The sequence below is a fragment of the Papio anubis genome, chromosome 4 (genome assembly GCF_008728515.1).
Source record: "Papio anubis isolate 15944 chromosome 4, Panubis1.0, whole genome shotgun sequence".
Taxonomy (NCBI): domain Eukaryota; kingdom Metazoa; phylum Chordata; class Mammalia; order Primates; family Cercopithecidae; genus Papio; species Papio anubis.
In genome coordinates, this window is record NC_044979.1 from 172,231,351 (window position 1) to 172,257,927 (window position 26,577).

Below are 26,577 nucleotides of genomic sequence, written 5' to 3' on the forward strand. Positions count from 1 at the left end.
TCAGATTAAATCAATGTGAAACTCTCTCACGATTTCGGTTCTTTCCACCGCATCCCACCAGGAGGCATAAGATGCCCGTCTGCTCCATTATTGGCGATGCTAACTTGGTCAAGGTGGTGTCCATGCATTTTCTCCAATAGAGGCACAGAAAATAATCATTCAGACCAGCGCTCAGTCCCTCGTTTTAAGATACTGAACTACGGTCGGGCACGGTGGCTCATGCCTGTAATCCCAGCACTTTGGGAGGCCGAGGTAGGCAGATCACAAGGTCAGGAGATCGAGACCATCCTGGCTAACACAGTGAAACCCCATCTCTACTAAAAATACAAAAAATCAGCCAGGCGTGATGGCGGGCGCCTGTAGTCCCAGCTATAGAGGCTGAGGCAGGAGAATGGTGTGAACCCGGGAGGCAGAGCTTGCAGTGAGCCGAGATGGCGCCACTGCACTCCAGCCTACGGGACAGAGCGAGACTCCGTCTCAAAGAAAAAAAAAAAATACCTAACTACTAAGATACTAATAAAGGAGCTGAAAAGAATGAAGACGAGCCAGCACTGACCTGTGGACCCAGTATCGGTAATAAAGGGGAAGGACGCTGTTGGGCCCTTTGTCCTGAAACTCTTCGATCAGTTTCTCCAGCACAGTCACGACTCTGGCAATGAGATAATCGGCTCTTAAGGGCTTCAGTTCGGCCTTGTGTTGCTTATTGTATTCTGTGACGAGGTCGTTGATGCAGATGGTAGGGTTACTGTTAGTCACATTAAATCCACAGCCTGGACAAAAAACAAACAATTGAGCAGCTCAGCCTGTTGATGGCATCACACATTCCTCTCTGCCACTTGGAAAAAGTTACAGTCTTGACTGTCAACTTCCTCCTTCCTTGTCCTCATTTCAGACTTCGTGTCTCTAACCACTTGAAGAATGACTTATATCTTTTTGTCCATCTTCCTTTTTGTCCTTCTTTTATTATTCTTGTTCAAGCTAAAACCATCTCAACCTTACTGCAAATAAGAAGGTAAGAAAAAAGAAAGCCACATTTGATTCAATTTAATTCAACAGATGCTATTAAATATGGGACAAACGTATCAGTGTTGCCTCTGAAATAAGTGGTTTACCAAGCATTGCAGCTCTGCACTGAGTCCAATAGAGAATACAATCTCTTGTTTCTTCTCCTACTTGAGTAACAGATCTCATGCTTGAAAATAGAGTTTTATTCAGGATTTGGGAAGTAAACTCTGGATTCAGAAATTTCAAACCTTGGTCATGGCATAACCCTAGAATGCATCTTTTAATACTTTATCCTTGGAAGTCTTTGGTGCTAAGGTTACGCTGTTGGCAAGACGCCGACCCATTTTCAGTGGACTTTTTACAGGCTCCTAAACCAAGGCTTCATGAGAGTTACCAGGGATGGTATCTGAACAGGCTTATCTGTGCAGTTACTTAACACCACTATCCTCTCCAGGGAGAGGGCGGTGTCTTCAGAAAAGCTGGACTTCAGTGTTCAGCAGGACCCTGAATCGGCCTGCAAGAGGTCTGAAGGAAGAAATGAAATACTGGAAAAACTAGGCAGTAAGAAAACTACCATGTGTTCAGTGACTCTAAGAAAAAAATCCCCAAAACATTTGCCACAGACAGAACGATGCCATTTGTAACAACAGCATTCTCCGGCAAGTGTCCTGCCGTTTCCTGTGTGAAGGGAAGGACTGACTGGTCTCAGATTTTAAAATAATAGACTGGCTATTAAAATACAAAGCAATGTCAATTACCTCTGGAAAAAAACAAGTAACTACGGCAACAGGGGCAGAACTTGCAGTTGTTCATGTATTCATCCATTCCATACGTACAGTAACTGAAGCGCCTACTGAACGCTCGTAACGCATTAAATTAAGTGCCATATAGCACTGAAAATTCTCCCTTGTGTTCAGAAAACTGGAATTCCTAGGATGAGTAGCAACACTGACTACTGGCCACTTCGGCTATGTCCTTCTAAGGACCAGTGAGCACCCTGCTGGCTGCTCTAAATCCCCAAAGTCAGAGACCCCATCCCATGGCCTTCAGAAGTCAATAAAAGCTATGGGTTCTCACCATAGGAAAATGTTTCATTCCTCTACTTTATTTTTTATTTTTATTTATTTATTTATTTTTTTGAGACAGGATCTCACTCCAGATGCCCGGACTGGAGTGCAGTGGAGCCATCATAGCGCACTGCAGCCTCAACCTCCTGAGCTCAGGTGACTTTCCCATCTCAGCCTCCTGAGTAGCTGGTACTATAGGCATGCGCCACCACGCCTAGCTAATTTTTTGTATTTTTAGTGGAGACAGGGTTTCGCCATGTTGCTCAGGCTGGTCTCGAACTCCCAGACTCAAGCAATCCACCCACCTCAGGCTCCCAAAGTGCTGAGATTACAGGTGTGAGCCACCACACCCGGCCTATTTTTTATTTTTGAGACAGGGTCTCACTCTGTCACCCAGAATGGAATGTAGTGGCTCAATCACAGCTCACTGTAGCCTTGAACTCCTGGTTCAAGTGATCTTCCTGCCTCAGTCTCACAAGTAGCTGGGATTATGAGCTCAAGCCACTATGCCTGGCCTTCGCTTACCCCATGCTGATAACATTTGTTAGCTCCCTGAAGCCATCCATGAGCCTCCTTGTTGTCTGTGGCCCCTACTTGGAATCTCTGCATTAACTGCAATTACTCACTTAAAGATAGGAAATGAGGGAGGCTGGATGCGGTGGCTCACGCCTATAATCCCAGCACTTTGGGAGGTGGAGGCGGGTGGATCATGAGGTCAGGAGTTTGAGACCAGCCTGGCCAACATAGTGAAACCCTGTCTCTACTAAAAATACAAAAAAATTAGCTGGGTGTGGTGGCAGACGCCTGTACCCCCAGCTACTTGGGAGGCTAAGGAAAGGAGAATCGCTTGAACCTGGGAAGCAGAGGTTGCAGTGAGCCGAGATTGCACCACTGCATTCCAGCCCGGGCAACAGTGCTGGACTCTGTCTCAAAAAAAAAAGAAGATAGGAAATGGAGCTCTAAGGGTATGAAGTAGCTTGCCCAGAATAATATTGCCCCTTGGTGGCAGAGCTGGTAACACAGGACTTGTATTCCCTGGCTGGCACCTGAAACACATGGTTACATGTTTTTTGACCATTGCTGGCTTCTGAACACAGATTAGGTTCTACTGCCACAGAGTGAAGCTGATGGCTGGACGGCCAGGAACCTAAGGACTTCTGAGGTCGCCTCTGAATCCATCTTCTTGCCTGATGTGGATGTGCTGAGGTGAAACAGGGATTCTTTACCCCGCCTTGACCAGCCTGGAGCTTCTTCTGAAGGTTAAAATGATGCCAACTCTTTCATGGTCCAGGAAGGTCAGGATAAGAATGCAAGACACCAGGAGAACTATTTAAGAAATTAACTTTTCCTTTTCTTATTAGAGAATAGAACGTTGTATGTTTATTTTCGCCATTTCAAATTCAGTGAGTAGCAGGAGTGTGGAAGGATGTAAGAACATACCTGCTTATATGATACCACTTTGGTGGTTTCCGTGGTCACACAGAGAGAATGCTGAACTCTGTGAAGTGCTTTCGACCAATCTCTCTGCATCTATACCCTGCTCCAAAACTACAAGACTCAAAATAATCTCATATGATCATCTGCTCCTGCCATTAACCATTTTTATTTTTATTGTTTTATTAATCTAAAAATGCTGGGGGAAAGGTTTTTGAAACTTACCAATAAGTATATGAAATGTTTCTCCCATGAGCGTTGAGTTAACCAGAACTCCGCCGATCTTCATGAGGTCGCTGTAATAAATATCGTTGGGCCACTTCACTCGTAAGTTGATATCCTAAAGGGAAATCTGCACATTAATTAAGCAGTCACAGGACACGAGGGGCCCAGGCAAGTCACTGAGCTAGGGGAAGATAAGCAGAAACCAAGGTAACACGGGCCTTGTCCTCTCCTCTTTTTCAGACAGCTAATCACTTCTTTGGGACAATCCGATATTGAAGTGCCTCTTGGGGCCAGGAGGTAAAAGCCCTGAAGAACACAGCTGGCATAAACCCCAGCATTCTTCCCCATCCCCCAGCACTGTTTCTCATCATCCAAAACCCCTTCTGAAGATGCCTACCTTGTAAATGAAGTTCATTATGTCAGTATCCACCACCACCGCCACCATGAGTAGCTAACTAACACGCTGGGGCCAGAGGGTGGGGAGAGAAGAGTAATCTCTGGGTGCGTCTCCATTCAGGAACCCATGCTTGAGAGAAAGACGGCCCAGAATTAACCAAGGTCACAAAAGGCAGGTAGAAATGTCTTGAGTAGGAGCCAGTGGGGGGGCGCGGTGGCTCGTGCCTGTAATCCCAGCACTTTGGGAGGCTGAGGCGGGTGGATCGCAAGATCAGGAGTTCAAGACCAGTCTGGCCAACATAGTGAAACCCCGTCTCTACTAAAAATACAAAAAATTAGCTGGGTGTGGTGGTGTGCGTCTGTAATCCCAGCTACTTGAGAGGCTGAGGCAGGAGAATCACGTGAACACGGGAGGCAGAGGTTGCAGTGAGCCAAGATGGCACTACTGCACTCCAGACTGGCCGACAGGGCGAGACTCTGTCTCAAAAAAAAAAAAAAAAAAAAAAAAAAAAGAGTGCTGTGAAGACGCAGAGGAGAAATTCCCCTGGGTAATGAAACCGGACTTGTCATGTGGCCTACTACCTCTTCATCTTGAATGGTGTGGCCTGGGGAGGCTCTCCCCATCATCAGCTCACAGAATAGACCGAGAGCGGACAGCGTCTTGAACAAGGCCACCCAGGCCTCTGCCTATCCACTGTGACTCTGAAGTTGGGACACAGAGACTGGGCTAGCCGAGTGGATGTCAGAACCACCAGGTCTTCTAGACCTGGGGCTGGCAGCCAGGCTGTGCCATGTGTGGGTAAAGGAAGCCTGTCTGGAGATGCGAGGCTGGAAGAGAACATTCAGCAAAATAAAGCTAAGGGAGCAGAGAGTAGCTGATGGCCTCCGAGGGCCATGGGGCTGGTCTTCCCACATCGCAGGCCAGGCATGGCACTGAGCGCCTTCTCAGCACTAGTCCACGTGTTACTTACACCCAGCCCATGTATTGGTGCCAGCGCATCCCTAGGGAACAGGGGGAGAAACGGAAGCTTAGAGCAGTTATGTGGCTTGCCTGAGGTTATACCACTTGAAAGCCACGGAGCTGGGATTCAAACCCTTCTGCCACCAGGCCTGGGTGATGAATCCCATGCTACGTGGCCTGGTGCTTCCATGAAATCCCCTTCCTCCTTCCAACAGGCCTTCTTTTGACTTTGGCCAGTTAGAGCATAGTGGAAGCTCATCTGCTCTAAAATAGCAGTTTAGGCTGAGAGGAAAAATACAGGAATAGGAGCACAGGAGAACAGAAAGTCTAAGTAAACCAAGGATGGGGGTGTGCAACGCCCTGGAACTGATCAACAGCTTCACGTTTCTTTTCTCTCTAGAACGGGGATTCTCAGCGGGAGAGGGGTGGATTTGGCGACAGCAGGAGACTTCCTTGGTTTTCACAGCCTGAGGGAGTGCTACTGGCCTCTAGAGAGTAGAGGCCGCAATGCTGACACATATCCTTTAAGGCACAGGACATCCCCACGACAAACATGCCAGGGCCCACATAGCAATAGCGCCAGGCTGAGAAAGTCTCCTCTAGAAAACCTGTGACTAGGAGGCTCTGCTCTTCGTCACTGCCCCCCGTTCCCTTTCCTGCTCCTCTCTTGCCTTCCCACATCCCCCTGTGCCAGTGCCATGGCCAGGGGAATGAGCCCCTGCCTAGGCGGTGGGAGGACACCTGCAGAGTTCCCAGAGCTGTCAAGCTCCTCCGCCACGTGCGTGCGTGACAGCTGGTGCCTGGGCGGGCCCTGCACTCAGGCTCCAGCTCGCCTTCATGGCTTCAGATCTCATCGGCTCATGAAGCAGTTCATGAAACTCTGGGTTCTCACGCAGGTAAGCAGGACCAGCATTTCCAGATGAAGAGGAGGGCTGTGTGCTTATTTTTCATTTTCTCAATCATTTATTCCAACAGTTGCCGTGATCCTCCCACATAAAAAAAGACCAAAATGAAACAAATCCTGCTCTCGGAGAGCTACTAACTTCATGGGAGACGGAACAGGAGCACACATCACTCCTCTTCAAAGCCACACACGGTGGAAACCATAAAAGAGGCTTCAACACAGCAAGTGCTGGATGGTGCTGGAGGAAAGAGCTGGAAGTAGCTGGAGGGTCTGAGAATAGCATTGGAGCTGGGCCTTAAGGATGAACAGAATTTTAAGAAGCAGAGAAGAGGCCAGGCGTGGTGGCTCAGGCCTGTAATCCCAGCACTTTGGGAGGCCAAGGCGGGTGGATCACGAGGTCAGGAGATCGAGACCATCCTGGCAAACATGGTGAAACCCCATCTCTATTAAGAATATAAAAAAATTAGCTGGGCGTGGTGGCGGGCGCCTGTAGTCCCAGCTACTCGGGAGGCTGAGGCAGGAGAACGGCATGAACCCAGGGGGGCGGAGCTCGCAGTGAGCGGACATCATGCCACTGCACTCCAGCCTGGGCAACAAAGCAAGACTCTGTCTCAAAAAAAAAAAAAGAAGCAGAGAAGAGAGCAGGGGCAGGGGTGTGTGGGTGGAGGGAGGGTACAGGACCCAGGGGTACTTCATGGACAGAAGAAAGAGCAGGAGTGAGAATGGGCACCCCAAGGTGGGCTCCGGAAGGAATGGGCGCATCCCAGTGAGGCTGCCTTGGGCCTGGAGAGGGTGGTCATGATTTGTGTGCTGACGGTGACATCTGGTTAGTGACCAGTTGGGGTCCTACTGAAGGCCATAAAAAAAGTGAAATCCAAACAACAGGGGCCTGTTTCCATCATCTAGTAGCTGCTCTGTGTCAGCTAACTTAGCTATGTTAAAAAAGAAACCCAATTCAAAATCAAATGTCCCATCACACAGGTGACGCTGGGCAGCTGACTGTGGAAGAGGGAAAAAACACTGGTACAAACTTCTTAAGAAGAATGGGAACACAAATTCCCCCGACCCTGTTCACTGCTGAAGGCAAACTTCCCACTTCCATCCTGGCCCCCAGTGCTTGGCGCACGCAGCCTCTGTGCATAGCCGGCCCTCAAAGAATGCTTGCTAAGGGAACTAGTGGGCTCCAAGGTCAAAGTCAAAGCCATGAAAAAGCTAAACAGACCAAACAGACTAATTTAACGTTCTCAGCTTAGTGTTTGCTTTACTTATTTTCCTAAGACTAACCTGTTGCTAGAGTTAAAGATAATTTCTCCCATGACAGGACTATTTCTTTTTTTTTGATTCGGATCTCGCTCTGTTGCCCAGGCTGGAGTGCAATGGCACGATCTCGGCTTACTGCAACTTCCACCTCCCGAGTTCAAGCGATTCTTGTGCCTCAGCGTCCCGAGTAGCTGAGATTACAGGGACCCATCACCATGCCTGGCTGATTTTTATGTTTTTAGTAGAGACGGGGTTTCACCATGTTGGCCAGGCTGGTCTCGAACTCCTTACCTTAGGTGATCCATCTGCCTCAGCCTCCCCAAAGTGCTGGGATTACAGGCATGAGCCACCGCGCCCGGCCAGGACTTTCTATTTTGATTGCTTTCTGCTAGACAGAACGCACAGCTCAGGTGCTAAAGGCCGGGCACCTGAAGCCCTGTAATGGTATGATGCCCCAAACCATCAGACATGCAAGGATGCTGGGTGCCTGGTAGTAAACGTCCGTTTCAGCAATGTGATGTGATACAGGAAACAGAGACGTCAGCATTAACTACATCTGTGGAATACCAAAAATTCCTACACGGTAAATACATCACAGAGGGATTTAAGGGGCAGTGAGAAGGACTGTTTCTTCAATGAAATGATGACAGGGACTCCAAGTCTCCTTTGAGAGTCACGCTCTTAACACCTTACTTCAGGAGTTAATCCAATCGTTTCTCGTTAGCCTGACATAGGAGCTGCTGGGGGAGGGAGGCAGGAATCTCCTCTTTATACCCATATGAAATTCTTCCAGGAACATTTGGGAGGGGGCCGTGGGAAGTGAAGCCCAAGTACGGAAGAAAATGCTTCGGTGGGTAAGCTAATCATTCCCTGTTGCTTGTCTTTTTAATAACTGACAACAAAACATCCAACAGTAATAAAGAAGCAGGCACACGGGTCCTAATAGCTGGGGGAAGATGGCCCCAAGTGGACCTACACATTGTATGTGGTCAACAGTGGATAAAGGATAGCGCTGCTAGAGCAGAGTCTGGTAAACAGAGGCAGGAAATGAAAAAGGTTTTTAGGTCCCCAAATAACCCTTTTCAACAGAAAATGCAGATGAATAACTTCCATCCAGTCCAACAATCAAACCTCATCCAGTGCTTCAATCAAAAAACAAACACGGGGCCAGGTGCGGTGGCTCACACCTGTAATCCCAGCACTTTGGGAGGCCGAGGTGGGAGGATCACAAGGTCAAGAGACTGAGACCATCCTGGCCAACATGGTCTCTACCAACTCCATCTCCACCAACAACACAAAAATTAGCTATGTGTGATGGTGCACGCCTGTAGTCCCAGCTACTCAGGAGGCTGAGGCAGGAGAATCGCTTGAACCCTGGAGGCAGAGATTGCAGTGAGTAGAGATGGCGTCATTACACTCCAGCCTGGTAACAGAGTGAGACTCCGTCTCAAAATAAATAAATAAATAAATAAACAAACATGACCAGGTGCAGTGGCTCATGCCTATAATCCCAGAACTTTGGGAAGCTGAAGCAGGCAGATTGCTTGAGCTCAGGAGTTCAAGACCAGCCTGGGCCACATGGTGAAACCCCATCTCTATTAAAAATACAAAAAAATAGCCAGGCGTGGTGGTGTGCACCTATGGTCCCAGCTACTCGGGAGGTTGAGGTGTGAGGACTGCTTATGCCTGGGAGGTGGAGGTTGCAGTGAGCCAAGATAGTGCCACCGCACTCCAGCCTGGGTGACAGACTGAGACCCTGTCTCAGTTAAAATAAATAAATAAACAACAACAAAACCCAAAATCTAAAGCATTGCCCTCATCAGGCTGTTTGAGAAATCTGAAAAACTGGGTAGAAAGGGAGTTCTGGGGAATGAATGCATTCGGGCAAGTCTGAAGCAGCATTAGCACCTGGTGGCACTCTTAAAACTCTGAGGGCACTTTGTTGCCAGCTGTGCAAAGGGTAGGCTGAGGTTCTACAGCCACCAATTATGCAAGCACATGCTACAAACAAGAATAAGCCGGATTCTGCATGCATTACAGGGTCGTAGAGGGGGACTGAACTGTACCTACCTGATACTTGGGAATGGACCTCACCGCTTCCACGACAGCCACGGACATCAGATGCTGGACAAACGGGATCCTCTGTCCCAGCTGGGATCTCAGTGGGATGGAGATGAGCAGAGTAGAAAGAGCACATCCCACAGGGCTCAGCCACGCATTCCCTCCCCGTCCTGGAACACAGTGCGCAGTGGGAAACAGGCTACCTTGCCATGTGGACAGACACAGACACACGTCATGCCAGGGCCACACACTCAAATAAACCTGGACTTATTACACTTCTCATTGTATTACAATGCTTATTATATTCTGGGCTTAACTCAATGAAAGAATAGCTTCTTAAAATCTGAGCTCTGTTGCTGAAAAAGTTTCCAATAATCAGCATAATGTTCTGCTTCTGTGAGCATATCATTTGTGCCTTGATGACTCAGAGTCTTACAACGTCTGAACATGACTATCAGTTTAATTCCCACCATATGGTCATGAAGGCAAACACAGACACTGGGAAACTGAACTGATATATACTGATCCAGGAGAGGTCCTGGAAGCCACTGTTTAGAAGCAATTCCTATTGTGGTGATGGTTGCACTGCCCAGAAAATATGCTATTAAATAACAGCCACAGAGCTGTATACTTTATTTATTTATTTATATTATTATTTTGTAAGATGAAGTCTCACTATGTCGCCCAGGTTGAAGTGCAGTGCGTGTGATCTCAGCTCACTGCAACCTCTGCCTCCCGGGTTCAAGCGATTCTCCTGCCTCAGCCTCCCAAATAACTGGGATTAAGGTGTCCGCCACCATCCCCAGGTAAGTTTTGTATTTTTAGTAGAGACAGGGTTTCATCATGTTGGCCAGGCTGGTCTTGAACTCCTGACTTCAAGTGATCTGCCTGCCTCGGCCTCCCAAAGTGTTGGGATTACAGGCATGAGCCACCACGCCCGGCTAGAACTGTATATTTTAAATGGAGGAATTATATTTCAACAAAGCTGTTTATAAAGGGATTCCTGATATTAACTGAGTTGTTATTTTTCTTTCTTTCTTCCTTCCCTTTTTTTTTTTTTTTTAAGAGACAGGGTCTTGCTCTGTTGCCTAGGCTGGAATGCAGTGGCGCAATTACAGTTCACTGGGCTCAAGTTGGGACTACAGGTGAGTACCACCGTGCCCAGCCAATTTTTGTAATTTTTGTATTTTTGTATTTTTTTGTATTTTTTTATTTTTTTTTTAAGAGATGGGTCTTGCTAAGTTGTCCCAGTTGGTCTTGAACTCCTGGACTCAAGTGATCTTCTGCCTTGGCCTCTCAAAATGCTAGGATTATAGCATGAGCCACCGTGCCTGGCCTACTTTTCTTAAAATTGAAGTTAGAAAAATAGAAGAATCCAAATGAGAGGTAGAGTTCATCAAAGTTCTTCTTGAATGTCTTTTCTTAAAAAAAAAAAAAATCCACATATTGAGATCCATAGCTTTTGCCAAAAATATTTTTTTTCCATTTGAATTATGTTTGAAAGACATGTTCAGGAGAAAGAAGGGAGAACAGCAGATTTCTTATTTCTTTGGTTCTTATGAAAAAGTCATAAGAGCCTGTGAGAGTGAGAAGCACATCTGGGTGAGCCTGGCACTGGCTGGGACAGGGAGGGACCAAGCCCCGTGGAGCAGCCCCTGTATAGGGTCAGACCCCAGATGGGTCTGGGAGGATGTGGGCACTCGCCTCTGGGATCTGCAGGTGGTGGAGCCCTGGGCAGCGCTCTGCTTCTCTGTGGTCACTGTGTGAACGGGCACTGATGCAGAGCCCACCGTGTGCATGCAAGCCCAGGGCCGGCTGGGGTGGGAACTGGCATGCAAAAGGCCTCCCACGTGATGCTCGGTACAGCCACAGAAGGCTCCTTATGGGGAACCTTCAGGAAAATAAATGTCTCTGGAGCACAGTGAGGATTCCCAAATTGCAAAGCCCGGAATTCACGTAGGTCACATTTGCCATCATAGGCAAATGTCCAGTGATTCATAAGCATGGTGATTAGAGAGAATGCTTTGGTTCTACTAAGGCTGAACTTCCTACTAAGGCTGAACCTACTAAGTGCTTCCCTCTTCCTCTTCCTCCATTCCAGGCGGTTATGAAAACAGAAACTACTAACTTGAGTCCCCCAAATATTCAGCACACACATTCAATGGGCTCCTGGGCCACAGGAGTTGCAGAGTTTAGGAAACAAAAGCAACAGCAATGATCACAAAAGATGACTGACCTTTGCCCTGGGTCTGCCGGGCTGCGATCGCTATTAAACCCATTTCCTGTGGTGTCTGAAACATCAACCTGCAACGAGGGGGAAAGACTGGTCAGGCCAGACATGGACACGCACGCAGCACCGACGGCTCACACAGGAGGGACACGGTTTGCATGCATCTGAGGGTGTGTGGCCACGGAAGGGCCAACTGTGGTTTCCACTGGCCTTCAGGAATGGGGAGCCAGGGGGATAGCACCCTCCTTTCTAACCTCAGTTGTGAGAATGAAAAGAGATGAAGAAAGCACTTTTTAATATCAAAAAAGAGCATGGGAGGGGGCGTGTGTACCTGCCTGAGCGTTACTCCATTTATTTAAGACTCGGTTAGATTCTATTTCATCAGAATATCCTGCCAAGTTCTTTCTCTCCCCACCCCCAATGTGTGTACCTTCTTCAAGTGACAACTAGCAATTCCTGACATTTGTTCCTACTTAGGGTGCGTTTCTGTTCGAACACTAGAACACAATCTTAACAGAAGTTTCTGATTATTCAGAAAACCAATATGGTGGCAATAAAGCTGTTTAAAAGACATACTATCCCCTGAGAACTAATTATTATTTAACTATGGTAAATAAATCCACACCTTCTGAGGACGCAGGAGAACCCTGCATCGTTTTCGGCTTCAGTCCTGCTTTTAAAATGGTTTCATTGAAAAGAATACAAACTTTCTTTTGGGGGATAGGTAGAAAAGTGCATTACATCTCCACCAAATGAGTGGATATTAACTTTTTTTCAAAAATAGGAAAGAAAAAAAATCACATAAAAAAAAACCCACTCTGAGAATTTCCTGCAAGCTGCGCTCTCCCTATTGTAACCCCGTGGTAGGACAGTTTCTCTCTGCATGCCTGGGAATTGCTGATCAGGTGCTGCGCAGGTGCAGTTTGAGGTAGGATCCATCAACAGAACAAAGATCAGGTTTGGCCTCTTTGTCAGTGCAGATGAGAGGGCCTCTTTGATTGATTGATTGATTGATTTTTGGAAGGACAGCAGCGGACAGGACAGGGATGCAGAAGAGATGGCATTTTGTCATAACATAAAGTTTCTAATAATAAGTCTCTAGGCTTCCACAGTGGCCCTACTGAGGACAAAGGAGCTCTAAAGAAAGACCACGCTCTGAGAAGCTTATCATCCTCCCCTCCCAGCTACAGAAACTGGGTGGAACTTTACAAATGGCTGGAACTCGGCAAGAGAAGAAAAATACTTAAAAGCAGAGAGAAACAACAGCGTCCACTGTGCACCGATGGCTCACGGAGCTCCGCCTGACGGCGTGTGCAGACCTCAGTTAGGACAGGAGGAGCCCAGAAGACCCTCCAAGTGTTTAAAAGACCTCAGGACACACAGGGCAGGGGCTCAGCTGGTGACACAGCTGTCTTCCCACACGGCTGCTGGAACAGGCACAGGACGCTCTCGGCGAGCAGGCCGGCCTCGCCGCCCATGTGCCAGGCCCACTCCATCTCACATGAAATACAGCTCAGAAGTATTTCTCTTGGACACGATGAATAACTCATTGAGATCGAGTGTGCTGTACGCCACTGGGTCCAAGAAGAAAGCGTCCTTTTCTTGTGTTGTACCAGCAGAAAATCTAAGAAGGAGTCTTTGTGCAGGGAGTTAACATTGTCTTTCAGGAACCTCTGCTTTCTAGAGGGTCCAGCAACCCTCCACCTGGCTTCCTAAGGCCCAGGGCTCTCCAGGTGATGAGGCAGGGGTCGAGGGGACGATTTAGCATGTTGTGAGCAGACTGCAAAGGCAATCTAGGATGTTCTGTAAATAAACATGTAGATGGTAGACAGTCATAGGCTATAGCCAGGGATAGTGATGGGAGGGGCAGGAAAATGGTTGGTTCAGAAACCAAACACAGACTTCTAGAACAAAGAGAAATGATTAAGGGAACATATGCACTAAACTGTTAGAGGTTTGGCAGCAGTTAACAGGGCATATTAATGAGAAGAGGGAGTCTGCTGAAGGCCAAGAGGAAATTCTGCAAGGAGGGAGACAACGGGGGAAGGAGCTAATGCTCAGTTGGAGACAACTGGAGGCCGCCAGATTTATTTGTGCTATCTGAGATAACTCTGGGGCCAAACCGCACGGCTCACAGTCAACAAAGCAGCATTTATAAACCCTGTCAATTCTGCATTTCTGAAAATGAAGCTGCTTGAGTTTGCTTTAGCAGAAAGGAGAAACCATAAATGCATTTCCATCCTTAGTGGATGATGTCCTTACAAAACGAAAAAAGAAAAACAAAAAGGAGGGGGGTTACATAATGATTACCTCCCTGCTTCTGTATATTTTCCTTCCTTGCTGGCAAAGGTTGTGGAATAAAAGCTTTCTGTGAGTGGCAGCCGAGTGCATTCACTGTGGAACCAGAGCGGCACTCAAGAAAAGCGCTCTGTTTTGTACTCTTGTGTTGAGTCTGAAACATCCGGAGCCCCCTAAGGGTCACTCTGCAAACGAGACAGTCTCCTGACCCCTTTGGTTACTAAGGACAGCCCAGTAGCCATGGAGGCTCTGCCAGAGGAACTGTCCTGATTGTCACATGGTCCTTTAAGATTAAGCTTTAATGATTGAGAATAACCTAAAGACAGACCAGCATGAATTAGTGAAAAATCCGAATGAACAAAAATGTAAATAATGTAAATTCAGACCAAGTCCATCCACTTTGGGGATCTGAACCTAAGAAAATAGTCCACATTCACTACAGTGTTATAAAGGTAAAAATATGGAAATAACCTCACTGTTATTAGGCAAATGGTTAAATAAATTCTGATAAATTAAGTCAATGGAATAATTTGTAATCAAATTATTATAGTTCTGAAGACTATATAGCAACGTGGAAGAAAGGCTTGCACTGGTATGTCAAATTAAAAAGCAGCATACAAAACTATAGAGACTTTTTTTTTTTTTTTTTTTGAGATGCAGTCTCACTCTGTCGCCCAGGCTGGAGTGTAGTGGCATGAATCTCGGCTCACTGCAACCTCCATCTCCCAGGTTTAAGTGATTCTCCTGCCTCAGCCTCCTGAGTAGCTGGGATTACAGGCCTGCACCACCATGCCCGACTAATTTTTGTATTTTTAGTAGAGATGAGGTTTCATCATGTTGGCCAGGCTGGTCTTGAACTCCTGGCCTCAAGCGATCCTCCTGCCTCAGCCTCCCAAAAGTGCTGGGATTACAGGTGTCAGCCACTGTGCCTGGTCAAAAACTACATATACTTTTATTCCAAGTATGTAAAATTCAAAAAAGGGTGGGAAAGAGATTAGTCAAAATGTTAATGATGGCTATATTAAGATTTTTTTCTTTTATTTTAAAACTTTAATATGATTGGTAACCTATCTTTTTTTTTTTTTTTTTTCTTTTGAGACAGGGTCTTATTCTGTCGTCTCAGCTAGAGTGCAGTAACTCGCTGTAGCCTGGACCTCCAGGGCTCCAGGGATCCCCCCACCTCAACTTCCCGAATAGCTGGGACCACTATGGGTTCATACCACCACACCTGGCTGACTTTTGTATTTTTTGGTAGAGATAGGGTTTTGCCACGTTGCCCAGACTGGGTAACCTTTTGATTTAAAATTTATTTTGATTTTTTTTTGGAAAAAAGCATATTTTTACATTTAAATATAATATTGTAATTGAGCCACCACGCCCGGCCATAACTTTTAAAAGCATACTTCAAAACATGATTGGACTCATGCTGTATAGGATTTTGCATCCTGATTAAATCACCTAAAAGTGTCTGGTGGTCATCTGCCCACATTACTGATGGCTATATGATGGGCGTTCATGTGGAACCGCTGTGGGTTTTTTTATTCTTCAACAATGGGCTGTTTGGATTATTCTGATTTTTCACACTGCATCAATAATGCCGTGGTGAACAGTTGAGCCCCTGAATTATTTTGTGACCCTGTCTGAGTCCTCCTCAGGATTCAATTCTATAGAAGTACAGTCACTGGGTCAGGAAGTAAACCATTTTTAAGGCTATCACTGGGTCTGAACAGACTGGTTTTAAGGATTTCTGCTCACTTGTTAGTATCAGATAGAGACCATCCTGGCTAACATGGTGAAACCCCGTCTCTACTAAAAATACAAAAAAATTAGCTGGGCGTGGTGGCTCACATCTGTAATCCTAGCACTTTGGGAGGCCAAGGCGGGCGGATCACTTGAGGTCAGGAGTTCGAGACCAGCTGGCCAACATGGTGAGACCCCACCTCTACTAAAAATACAAAAAATTATCAGGGTATGGTGGCGGGTGCCTGTAATCCCAGCTATGTGGGAGACTGAGGCAGGAGAATCACTTGAACCCAGGGGACGGAGGCTGCAGTGAGCTGAGATTGCACCACTGCACTCCAGCCTGAGCAACACAGGGAGACTCCATCTCAAAAAACAAAACAAAAATTATTAGGAAATATGCCAAAATATTAGCGGCAGCTATCTTGGGAAGTGGACATATTTGAAAAATATAGAAAAGTGTTAAGTAGCACATAAGTTATCTAGGTAAGTCCTGCTTCTCATTAAAAGTGTGTATTATTTTATGATTGCTCTCTCTTTAGAAAACACAGATATATTTTATAAAGTATTTTTCTCATAAAAATTTTTTATTTTGAAGATCTTACAGTGATATTGTAGATACATAATTATTGATATTCTTATTATATTGTTAAAAAGAAGGCTTAAAAACAGTATCATAGAATGATTCTCTTTATATAAGATATGTATTTATAGAAAAATACAGGAGCCAGGCTCAGTGGCTCACGCTTATAATCCCAGCACTTTGGGAGGCTGAGGTGGGTGGACCACTTGAGCCGAGGAGTTCAAGACCAGCCTGGGCAACGTGGCAAAACCCCATGTCTATCAAAAAATACAAAAATTTAGCCAGGCATGGTGGCACATGCCTGCAGTTCTAGCTACTTGGCAGGCTGAGGTGGGAGGATCAGTTGAGGGAGGGAGTTCAAGGCTGCAGTAAGCAAAGATCATGCCACTGCACTCCAGCCTGGGCAATAGAGCAAGATGCTGTTTCAAAAAAGAAAAAAGAAGAAAAAGAAAAATACAGGACACATATTAACAGTGGTTATCTCAAGAAGGTGGAAGAGGCCGGGTGTGGTAGCTCACACCTGTAATCCTAACATTTTGGGAGGCTGAGGCAGGCAGATCATGAGGTCAAGAGATCGAGACCATCCTGGCCAACATGGTGAAACCCTGTCTTTACTAAAAATACAGAAATTAGCTGGGCGTGTTGGCACACACCTGTAGTCCCAGCTACTCAGGAGGCTGAGGCAGGAGAATGGCTTGAACCTGGGAGGCGAAGGTTGCAGTGAGCCAAGATCCCACCACTGCCTTCTAGCCAGGTGACAGAGCAAGACTCCGTCTCAAAAAATAAATAAATAAAAAGAAGGTGGAAGTGTGTAAGTAGAATTATATGATGATTTAAATGTCTCCTTTATGTTGTTCTATATAATCTCTGGGTGGTAAGATTTCAAGTGATTTTTATTTCTCTCTTATACTTTACTGAATTTTCCAATATTTTTGTAATTGTAGTGCATTCATTTTATAAATGCTATTTTAAAAAGATTGATTTAAGCCCAACCTGTAAGTGGATTAAGCTTGCAGCCGCCAGTTCACTAGTTGGTGGAACAACCTCCTTTCCAGCACAGACTGGCAAAGAAAGGCTGGCCACGTGCAGGCAGCTTTCCCAGGCTGCCATACCTGTCCCGTGCTCATTCTCTGCTGCACAGGCCAAGGCCACGGAGGGCTGGCACTCTGCTGCTGGGGGCAGCTGGCCTCTGGACGCCGGGCTGTACCTCAGACTGGCCTCCCTTTCTAAAAGATGTGGTAAAGTCTTTCTCTGGAAAACACACCCCAGCCACCCCTAAGTCTGCGGCATCATGCCCTGCAGCAGTCTGGCATGGGTGGGTGTGAGGCGACCTTGAAGTCTCCCTCGGACCTGGGGGGCTTCCTCAGCTCACGGTCCTGGCCTGGCACCAGTCTGTGCTTCTCTTTGCCATCTTCTTTCCCCTGCAGTTTTCTCAGCTCTGACGCTGAGAAACACTGTCATGCATGAAAAAGAAAGCCAACGAGGGGTGGGGAGGAAAAGGGAGAAGGGGGCCCCAGGCAGTCACACGTTGAAGGTTCATGAGTTATTTTTCATTTTTAAAAAGCTGACTGGAAGATGAATTCCCACTGTTCATAACCCTGCTGCCCTCTGCGTACTTCAAAGGAGGCAGCGCCGAACTTCATTTCAGAACCACGTCTAAAACGTATTACATTGTGAAAACAGGTACATTACATCTGAGTAGCACTTTCCAAAAAGTTAACAAGCTAAAATATCAAGATACTTCATTTTTGTTAAAGTCACACTTTAACAATATATTTTTTTTAAGCTACTTTCTTGGAGGGAATGCACAATATTGTTTTTTGAAAGAAAATGAACAGTGGTTTCTGCTAAAAATGCCTCCACCGTAAAATGGAGCGAGGCCCATGAGACGGCTGTGCAACGCACGGGGACACAGTCAGGGACAGAAGAGGCCCGACTTCTGACAGGCGACTTCTGAACTGGCGGCAGGGTCCACAGCACAAAGCTGAGGTTGCTGCCCCAGGACACTGCAGGGTCCTAGCCAGGGACCCCGGGGATATTATTCCTGGCAGCTACAGAAAGGTTCCCAGGGAACTTTAGAAACATTACAGCAGAGTGGAGACTCGGACAGGGAATGGGACAGATCTGGACTCGAATCCCAGTGTTGATATAAACATGGAGTAAGGGAATCCATCTCTCTCAGTCTCTCCAGTCACCTATAAAATGGAACATGTTGTGCAGTGTCAGTAAAAATGAAATATGACGGAATCCGCAACGTGGTCCCTGTCATGTCAATCCTAGAACTTCTTGCCGCCAGAAGACAAGCAGAGCCTCCCCTTACCTCCTCCTCTTGGGGATACGGAGGGAAGTCGGGAAGAGGGAGGGAAGGAATGGAATGGTGGGAACGAATGTGTGTGTTTTAGGACTCCTCAAAAATTCTATAGGTGATGCCTCTCCTCTCTGTACCCACCCGTCATCACTTCTACCTACACACACTAAGGTGATCTCTATCTAGGCTAAAAACCGTGTAAGTGACACTAGCAATGGGGGATGCAGAATCTTCACTTCCAATTCTAGGGTCTCTGAACCGACTCAGCAAAGCTACACATAGTTGGTTGCACAGGCTCTTTGGCTGACTTTGCTTAGGCGACTGCTTAGAAACACTGTTGGTCAGAGGTGTGCTCAGGCAGGTAACAGAACAGTTTTATTGATACATTCTTCCATTCTATTCTGGATTTGACACTACGGCCTGATCTTTCCTCAACGCACCCCATTGGTAGGCTTTAGATCATATCCCCTTTCCGCTCTTGGTGTAGAACAGGATGAGTGTTTCAGTCGGAGGCAACACGGGAATCGGGACTGTTCACCACGAGCTGAGCCATCACGATCCTCCCGCTGGAGCTACCCAGAAGCAGTGACACCTGTGGGTCAGGTCCTCTGTTAGAGACACCCGCTTCATTTCCACAGCTCCTGGCATACCTGCCCTTCTTAGGTTTTTGGCTAATCTTCCCCATATCCAGCATAAGAGCGTCCATACTGCTGCTAAATAAATCACTTCATGGCTCCCAAGAAAGAGCCCAGTGGATTCAGCTTTCAGAACGAGGCTCCTTTCTGGTAAATCAAGCATGTACTGATGTTGCTCTGTATTATCCAATCAAAGTAAATACAAGCCACTGTTTCTTACCCTGACACCTCACCATAAATACTGGACGTCTGAGCATCCACTGCCTTCTATCTTAAACTGGTGATGTTACAGAATTTACAGATGAGCAAAGAAGCTTGCCTAGAGAGAAATATTCATGGTACCCGCAGCCACTTCTGTGGCTATACCTCAGTGGCAGCCCTGATGGTAGATCCCTGCCTCTAATGGCGAGCCTTCACTGCCCCACCCCACACCAGTACTCAGACTATCTGTCCCCACTCCTCCGCCAGGAGTCTCCAGATCCTCCACATGATCCTCTCAACCTCCCTTCCAGGCTGGTCAGAACTCATAAATATATGTGTCTTCTACAACTGGGTGTGGAGCGGCTCCTGGGGGAGAGTGTCCACAAGCCTTGACCATAAGTCACCTGCCCCCAAAGAGGGTCTGCTACTGGGAAGTGCTGCTATTTCAGAAGATGGACACCGACTCACGTGGACTACACAGCAAGCAGACATCTGCGAACAGTGTTTCTGCAAGCACCAGGTAGATGTTTCAACTGGTCACCTGGAATTCATGCCAATTTTGTGTGCTATGAGTGGCATTATAGGTGCGTGATCTCATCCAAGCCTTCCAAAGCTGAGAAGAAGTCCTTCCTCACAGACAAGAGGACACAGTCTCAGAAAGGCAAAACCACTTCTATGAAGCCACATAGCAATCTAACCAGAAATTCAAATCAAGTTCTGGTTGGCTGTAAGATCTATAATACTTTTTTTCTTTTTAACCTTTTACTTTGAAATAATAGCAGACTTAAAGAAAAGTTACAAGAAGAGTACAAAGCATTCCTACATGCCCTTCACACAGCACTCAGATTTCCTAAAGGTTCACTTTTTACCACGTTTTGTCCATCTGTCTATCCATCATTATTTTCTGAACCATTTGAGAGTGAGTTGCAGCCCTAATGTCTCTGTATCCCTATATACTCCTGTGTAGCTTCCTAAAACCCAGGGTTTATCTTACCTAATTATGGTACAATCTTGGAAATCAAGAGCATTGATACCACACTATTTTACTCTTTTCTTTTTCTTTTTTTTTTTTTTTTTTTGGTGACGGAGTCTCGCTCTGTCACCCAGGCTACAGTGCAGTGGCGCAATCTTGGCTCACTGCAACCTCTGCCTCCCGGGTTCAAGTGATTCTCCTGCCTCAGTCTCCTGAGTAGCTGGGATTACAGGCGTGCACCACTATGCCCAGCTAATTTTTGTATTTTCAGTAGAGACGGGGTTTCACCATGTTGGTCAGGCTGGTCTCGAACTCCTGACCTCGTGATCTGTCCACCTCAGCCCCCCAAAGTGCTGGGATTACAGGCGTGAGCCACCACACCCAGCTGATATAACACTATTATCTAATCCAGAGGTCAGCAGAATTTTCTATAAAAGGTCAGAGCGTAAATACTGTAGGCTCTGCAGGTCGTATGCTTTGTGTGCTCAATTGCTCAAACCTGCCGTCCGAGAGCAAAGGCAGCCATGCCTGTGTTTCAACATTTATGGACATAAAAATTTGAATTTTACATAATGTTCGTGTATCACAATATATTCCTTTTAACTAATAGGTTTTTTTGTTTTTGTTTTTGTTTAGAGTAACTAGGTTTACAGAAAAACTGTGCAGAAAGAGTTCCCATATGTCCCCTTCCCTAACAGTTTCCTTATCATTCACATCTTGCTGTGGTGTGGCCATTTGTTACAATTTCTGAAGCAGTCTTGGTATGGGATCCTTAACTACAGCTCACTGCTTCCGTAAGGGTTCGTGCTTTGTGCTGTGCATTCTGTGGGTTTTGATAAACGTCTTGTGGCCACCGTGTCAGCCTCACACAGAACAGTTTCCCTGCCCTAAAAATCCCCCTGTGCTTCGCTTATTCATCCCTCATCCCTTCCTCTCCCCGAACCCTTTGGCAACCACTGGTACTTCTACTACCTCTATAGTTTTGCCTTTCCCAAAGTGTCATATAAATTTTATTCTTTAAAATTTTTTCTGACCCTTTAAAATGTAAAAAACATGCTTAGCTTTCATGTGGTATGAAAACTGGCAGCAGGCCAGATCTGGCCGAAGGGTCAAACTTTGCCAACCCCAGATCTCATCTATAGAGTGTATTCAAATTGTATCCATTGTCCTAGTAATACTGCTTTTTTTTCTGGTCTAAAATCAAATCCAGGATCATCTGATGCTTTCAGCTGTCACAGCTCCTTAGTCTCCTTTTATGTGGTTCAGTTTCTTAGCCTTCTTTTTATTTTTCATGATCCAGACATTTTTGGAAGAGCAGGGGCAGTTATTTTGTCCTATGTTCCTCGATTTAGATAATCTGATACCCCCGTTCTAAGACTCAGGCGTGCATTTCTAGCAGGAATACACGGAAGCGATGTTGTGACCTCAGGGCCTGATCGGGAGGCAGGCAGTGCTGTCTCCTAACATCGGGGATGTGAACTTTGACCCACAGGGTTATGTGGTTTGTGCTGGGTTTTCCCACTAAAATCCTTTGTAATTAATACGCACTTATGAGGAGATAAATCTGTTTCTCATGAAATTTAATCTACTAGTTTTAGTATCCATGAATGATTCTTGCTTGAATCAATCATTATTATTATTATTTTTTGAGACACAGTCTCACTCTGTCACCCAGGCTGGAATGCAGTGGTGCAGCCTCCACCCACTGCAACCTCTGCCTCCTGGGTTTGGGTGATTCTCCTGCCACAGCCTCCTGAGTAGCTGGGATTACAGATATGTGCCACCACACCCGGTGAATTTTTTATTTTAGTAGAGACAGGGTTTCTCTCTGTTGGTCAGGCTTGTCTCGAACTCTTGACCTCAGGCGATCCACCTGCCTTGGTCTCCCAAAGTGCTGAGATTACAGGTGTGAGTTACCGTGCCTGGCCTTGAATCAATTATTTACTTGATGGCTGCCAAATAGATTTTTCTGAGCCATCATTTCTTCCATATTCACTTGTTGGGTTCTACTGTAAGGAGTAACTTTTTCTTCTCCCCTCCACTTATTATTATTATTATTATTATTTTTCTTCTCCCCTCCACTTATTATTATTATTATTATTATTATTATTTATTTATTTTTTTTTTTTGAGACAGAGTCTCACTGTGTCTCCCAGACTGGAGTGCAGTGGCGCGATCTCGGCTCACTGCAAGCTCCACCTCCCGGGTTCATGCCATTCTCCTGCCTCAGCCTCCCCAGTAGCTGGGACTACAGACGCCCGCCACCTCGCCCGGTTAATTTTTTGTGTTTTTAGTAGAGACGGGGTTTCACCGTGTTAGCCAGGATGGTCTCGATCTCCTGACCTCGTGATCCACCCGCCTCGGCCTCCCAAAGTGCTGGGATTACAGGCGTGAGCCACCACGTCCGGCCCCCTCCACTTATTATTTATATTTTAATTAATTTATATCAGAGTAGACCTATGGATTCTTATTTTATTCAACAGATTGTATGCCTTCCTATCATTATTTATTTTGATACTCAAATTGCCACACATCTGGCAAGTGAATGCTCCTTCAGTCTGGCTCCTGGGTCCTACTGGTGTGTCCCAGTCATCTTTCAGCATAAGAGGTGTCTACTTTCAGGCACAAGAGGTTCTAGGCTCATCCTGAACTTTCTCAGCCCCTGCCCTGGAATCAGCTATTTCTCCAAGGAGCTCTGGTTCCTTTTGGTGAAAAATGGTATTTAAAACAAAACTGGGGCTAAGAAAGAGACAGAAAATGTGTGTATGTGTGTCTAGGGTGTATATATGCATTATAATTGTCCCTTGGTATTCATGGAGGATTTGTTCCAGACTGCCTCCCAAGTCCCACAGTGAGCTCTGTGGAACCTGAGCACACAAAAAATTGGCCCTCCATATACATGGGTTTCATATCCCATGAATAATCTGCTTCGGTTGAAAAAATTCCATGTATAGTAGATCCTTGCAGTTCATACCCCTGAGAAGTCAAGGGTCAACTGTATTTCCTTCCGTCCGTCTGTCCCTCCCTCCTTCCTTCCTTCCCTCCTTCCTTTCTTTCTTCCTTCCTTCCTCTAGATTCTCATCTTCTTTCTCTATGTAATCTATCCATCCATCCATCCATCCATCCATCCATCCATCCAGTTTGAAAACCATGAGTTCATCATAAACTCCAATCCAATCCAACACCACAAGGTTCATTCTAGCCCCTCCGCTTTTTCTATATTCATAAATTCCTTCTCCAATAGTGAGAAATCTGGCTCGCATTATCTACACTATTTATTCATTTGCTCAACACCGTAATACACAGGGGAAGTGGTCTCGGCAGTGCTGACCCGTATCACTGTGAAATCAGACTTACTAACTAGAGTTCAACATTTGTTTACAGTTCTTTTTGCCCTTAGCCTGAGGGTATAGATTCAAATATTGTATTGAACATTTCCTTGGATTTGTTCTTTTTTTTTCCCCCTTCACGTTAGTGTGGTTATTTGTCTGAAATCAGGTTAGGTTTAACTGTACTTCTAGGTTACATTTTACCCCCACACCCAAACCCCACCAATCCTTCTTTCTTTTTCCATTGTTTAACCTGGTTCAGACTCAGAACTGCACACAGACAAGTATACTCTGAGAAGTGTCATGCTCCCCTACCCGTCCCTTCTAGCTAGGTCTGCCACTCCATCTCCTTTCTGTAAAGTGCAATCAAAATCTCATTCATTTCTGGTTTATTCTTCTTGTGTTCCTTTTTGTATAAATGAATGGATACATGCCTATTTTCTTATTTCCTTGTCTTTCTTACAGAAAGTTACCATGTTGTAGATACTCTTTTGCCTCCCCCACTCCCCTAACCACCCCCGCACTTAATATACCCGGGGAGCACTCTGTAAGTTCACAGAGCTTTTCCTCATTTTTTCTTTCTCTCTCTCTCTTTTTTTTTTTTTTTTTTTTTGTTGAGACGGAGTCTCACTTCGTTGCCCAGGCTGGAGTGCAGTGGCGCAATCTTGGCTCGGTGCAAGCTCTGCCTCCCGGGTTAACGCCATTCTCCTGCCTCAAGCCGCTGGCATAGCTGGGACTACAGGCGCCCACCACCACGCCCGGCTTATTTTTTTGTATTTTTAGTAGAGACAGGGTTTCACGGTGTTAGCCAGGATGGTCTTGATCTCCTGACCTTGTGATCCACCTGCCTCAGCCTCCCAAAGTGCTGGGATTACAGGCATGAGCCACCGCGCCTGGATCCTCATTTTTTCTTAAAGCTGAGCAGACTCCATTCTGTGGATGTAGCACAGCCTCTTCAGCCACTCTCTTACGTATAGGCATTTAGGTAGTTCCTAAAAGGACAGTATAATGAACACTCTTATTTGCATAGATTTTTATATTGCTGGAGGTATATCTTCAGGGTAAACTGCTGGAAATAGGATGCTGAGCCAGAAGGTAAACACACTGGTAGCTTTATCAGATTCTGCCAGAACCCCCACTACTGCACACAGCCACGCAGAGATACCGGTTTCCCTATAGCCTCACCAATGGACAGTGGTGTGTGTCTGTGCATGTGTCTACACACAGTCAATTACCAGTTAATGTCTTTTGAGTTAACTCAAAAGTTAAGAGTTTCTTATATATTAGGGCAGGGTCCTCAGCTCTGCCCCACCCCTCCCACCCTCCAGAGGCTGCACAGCAGGAGGTGAGAAGAGGGCAGGCAGGTGGGCAAGCAAGCTAGCAAAGCTTCATCTGTATTTACAGTCACTCTCTACAGCTCACGTTACCACCTGAGCTCCGCTTCCTGTCAGATCAGCGGCAGCATTAGATTCTCATAGGAGCGTGAACCCTATTGTGAACTGTGCGTGCAAGGGATCTAGGTTGCGTGCTCCTTATGAGAATCTAAGGCCTGATGATCTGAGGTGGAGCTGAGATGGTGTTGCTAGCGCTGGGGAGTGGCTGCAAATACAGATTAACATTAGCAGAGACGTTTGACTGCAGAGACCATAATAAATCAACTGCTTGCAGACTCGTATCAAAACCCTCCCTGTCAGTGAGTGGCAAGAGACAATTAAGCTGCAGGCTTCACAGTGGCAAATGAGTTGATCCACTTCAATTGTACAGCTGCATCCAGTGGCCTTAAAAGTATGTCTGAGACAACTACACATCTCCATATGTTCTGGATTAAAGTCAAGGTGGAGTATCCCGAGATTGCCACAAAAGCACTGCAAAGCCTGCTTCTACTTCCAACATCCTATCTTTGTGAAGCAGGGTTTTCTGCAGTGACAGCAACCAAAGGGTGACTACATAGTAGACCAGACTTAAGCAACATACTTTGGGTGTCTCTGTCTCCATTACCCCCAGATGGAATCATCTAGTTACAGGAAAACAAGCTCGGGAATCCCACTGATTCTACATTATTGTGCATTGTATAATTATGTCATTATATATTATAATGTAATAATAATAAAAATAATAGAAATAAAGGGTACAAGAAATGTAATGCACTGGAATCATCCCAAAACCATCCCACTGCACCTCATCCACGGAAAAATTGTCTTCCATGAAACTGGCTCCCATTGCCAAAAAGGTTGGCGACCACTGTATTAGAGAATACTAGTGATATCTGTTGCAAATATTACCACCCAGTTTGTCACTTTTCTTTTGCTTATCATGTTTTTTTGCCATCCAAAAGTTGGTTTTTGTGGGTTTTTTTTTTTTTTGAGACAGGGTCTCCCTCTGTTGCCTGGACTGGAGTACAGTGGTGTGATCACGGCTTACTGCAGCCTCAACCTCCTGGACTCAAGCGATCCTCCCACCTTGGCCACCTGAGTTGCTGGGACCACAGACATGCACCACTACATCTGGCTTTTTTTTTTTTTTTTGTAAAGAGAGGTTTTTACCACGTTGCTCAGACTGGCCTTGAACTCCTAGGCTCAAGTGATCCGCCTGCCTCAGCTTCACAAAGTGCTAGAATTATAGGTGTGAGCCACCACACCTGACCCAAAAGTTATTTATTTTTACCTTTTTATGGAGCCAAATATATCAATTTTTTTTATTGCCTCTTGTTTTTTGTGTCGTGTTTAGAGAACCTTTCCCTATGCCCGGGTTTTACAAGAATTCATCCACTTACTTCCAGTACTTAAAGGAGTACATTTTTATTTATTTATTTATTTATTTATTTTTGTTGAGACGGAGTCTTGCTCTGTTGCTCAGGCTGCAGTGCAGTGGCGCAATCTCAGCTCACTGCAAGCTCCACCTCCCGGGTTCACGCCATTCTCCTGCCTCTCCTCCCTCAGTCCCGAGCTGGGACTACAGGTGCCCGCC

The 26,577-nt window shown here is 46.0% G+C and overlaps 1 protein-coding gene across 8 annotated transcripts in view; it reads right to left on the reverse strand.

Annotated features, from left to right (window-relative positions):
- Nucleotides 1-26,577, reverse strand: part of HLCS (holocarboxylase synthetase) — a 245,862-nt gene that overhangs the window by 4,958 nt on the left and 214,327 nt on the right. For 7 of the 8 annotated variants that reach the window (XM_021935523.2, XM_021935526.2, XM_021935525.2 and 4 more), the window contains 4 exons: nt 11,550-11,617; nt 9,323-9,516; nt 3,732-3,846; nt 557-770 (listed from right to left, as the gene is read on the reverse strand). In XM_021935523.2, coding sequence (XP_021791215.2) covers nt 557-770; nt 3,732-3,846; nt 9,323-9,516; nt 11,550-11,617 — 591 coding nt within the window. The remainder of the gene's footprint in view (nt 1-556; nt 771-3,731; nt 3,847-9,322; nt 9,517-11,549; nt 11,618-26,577) is intronic. The other variant, XM_017956451.3, reaches the window with a different exon arrangement.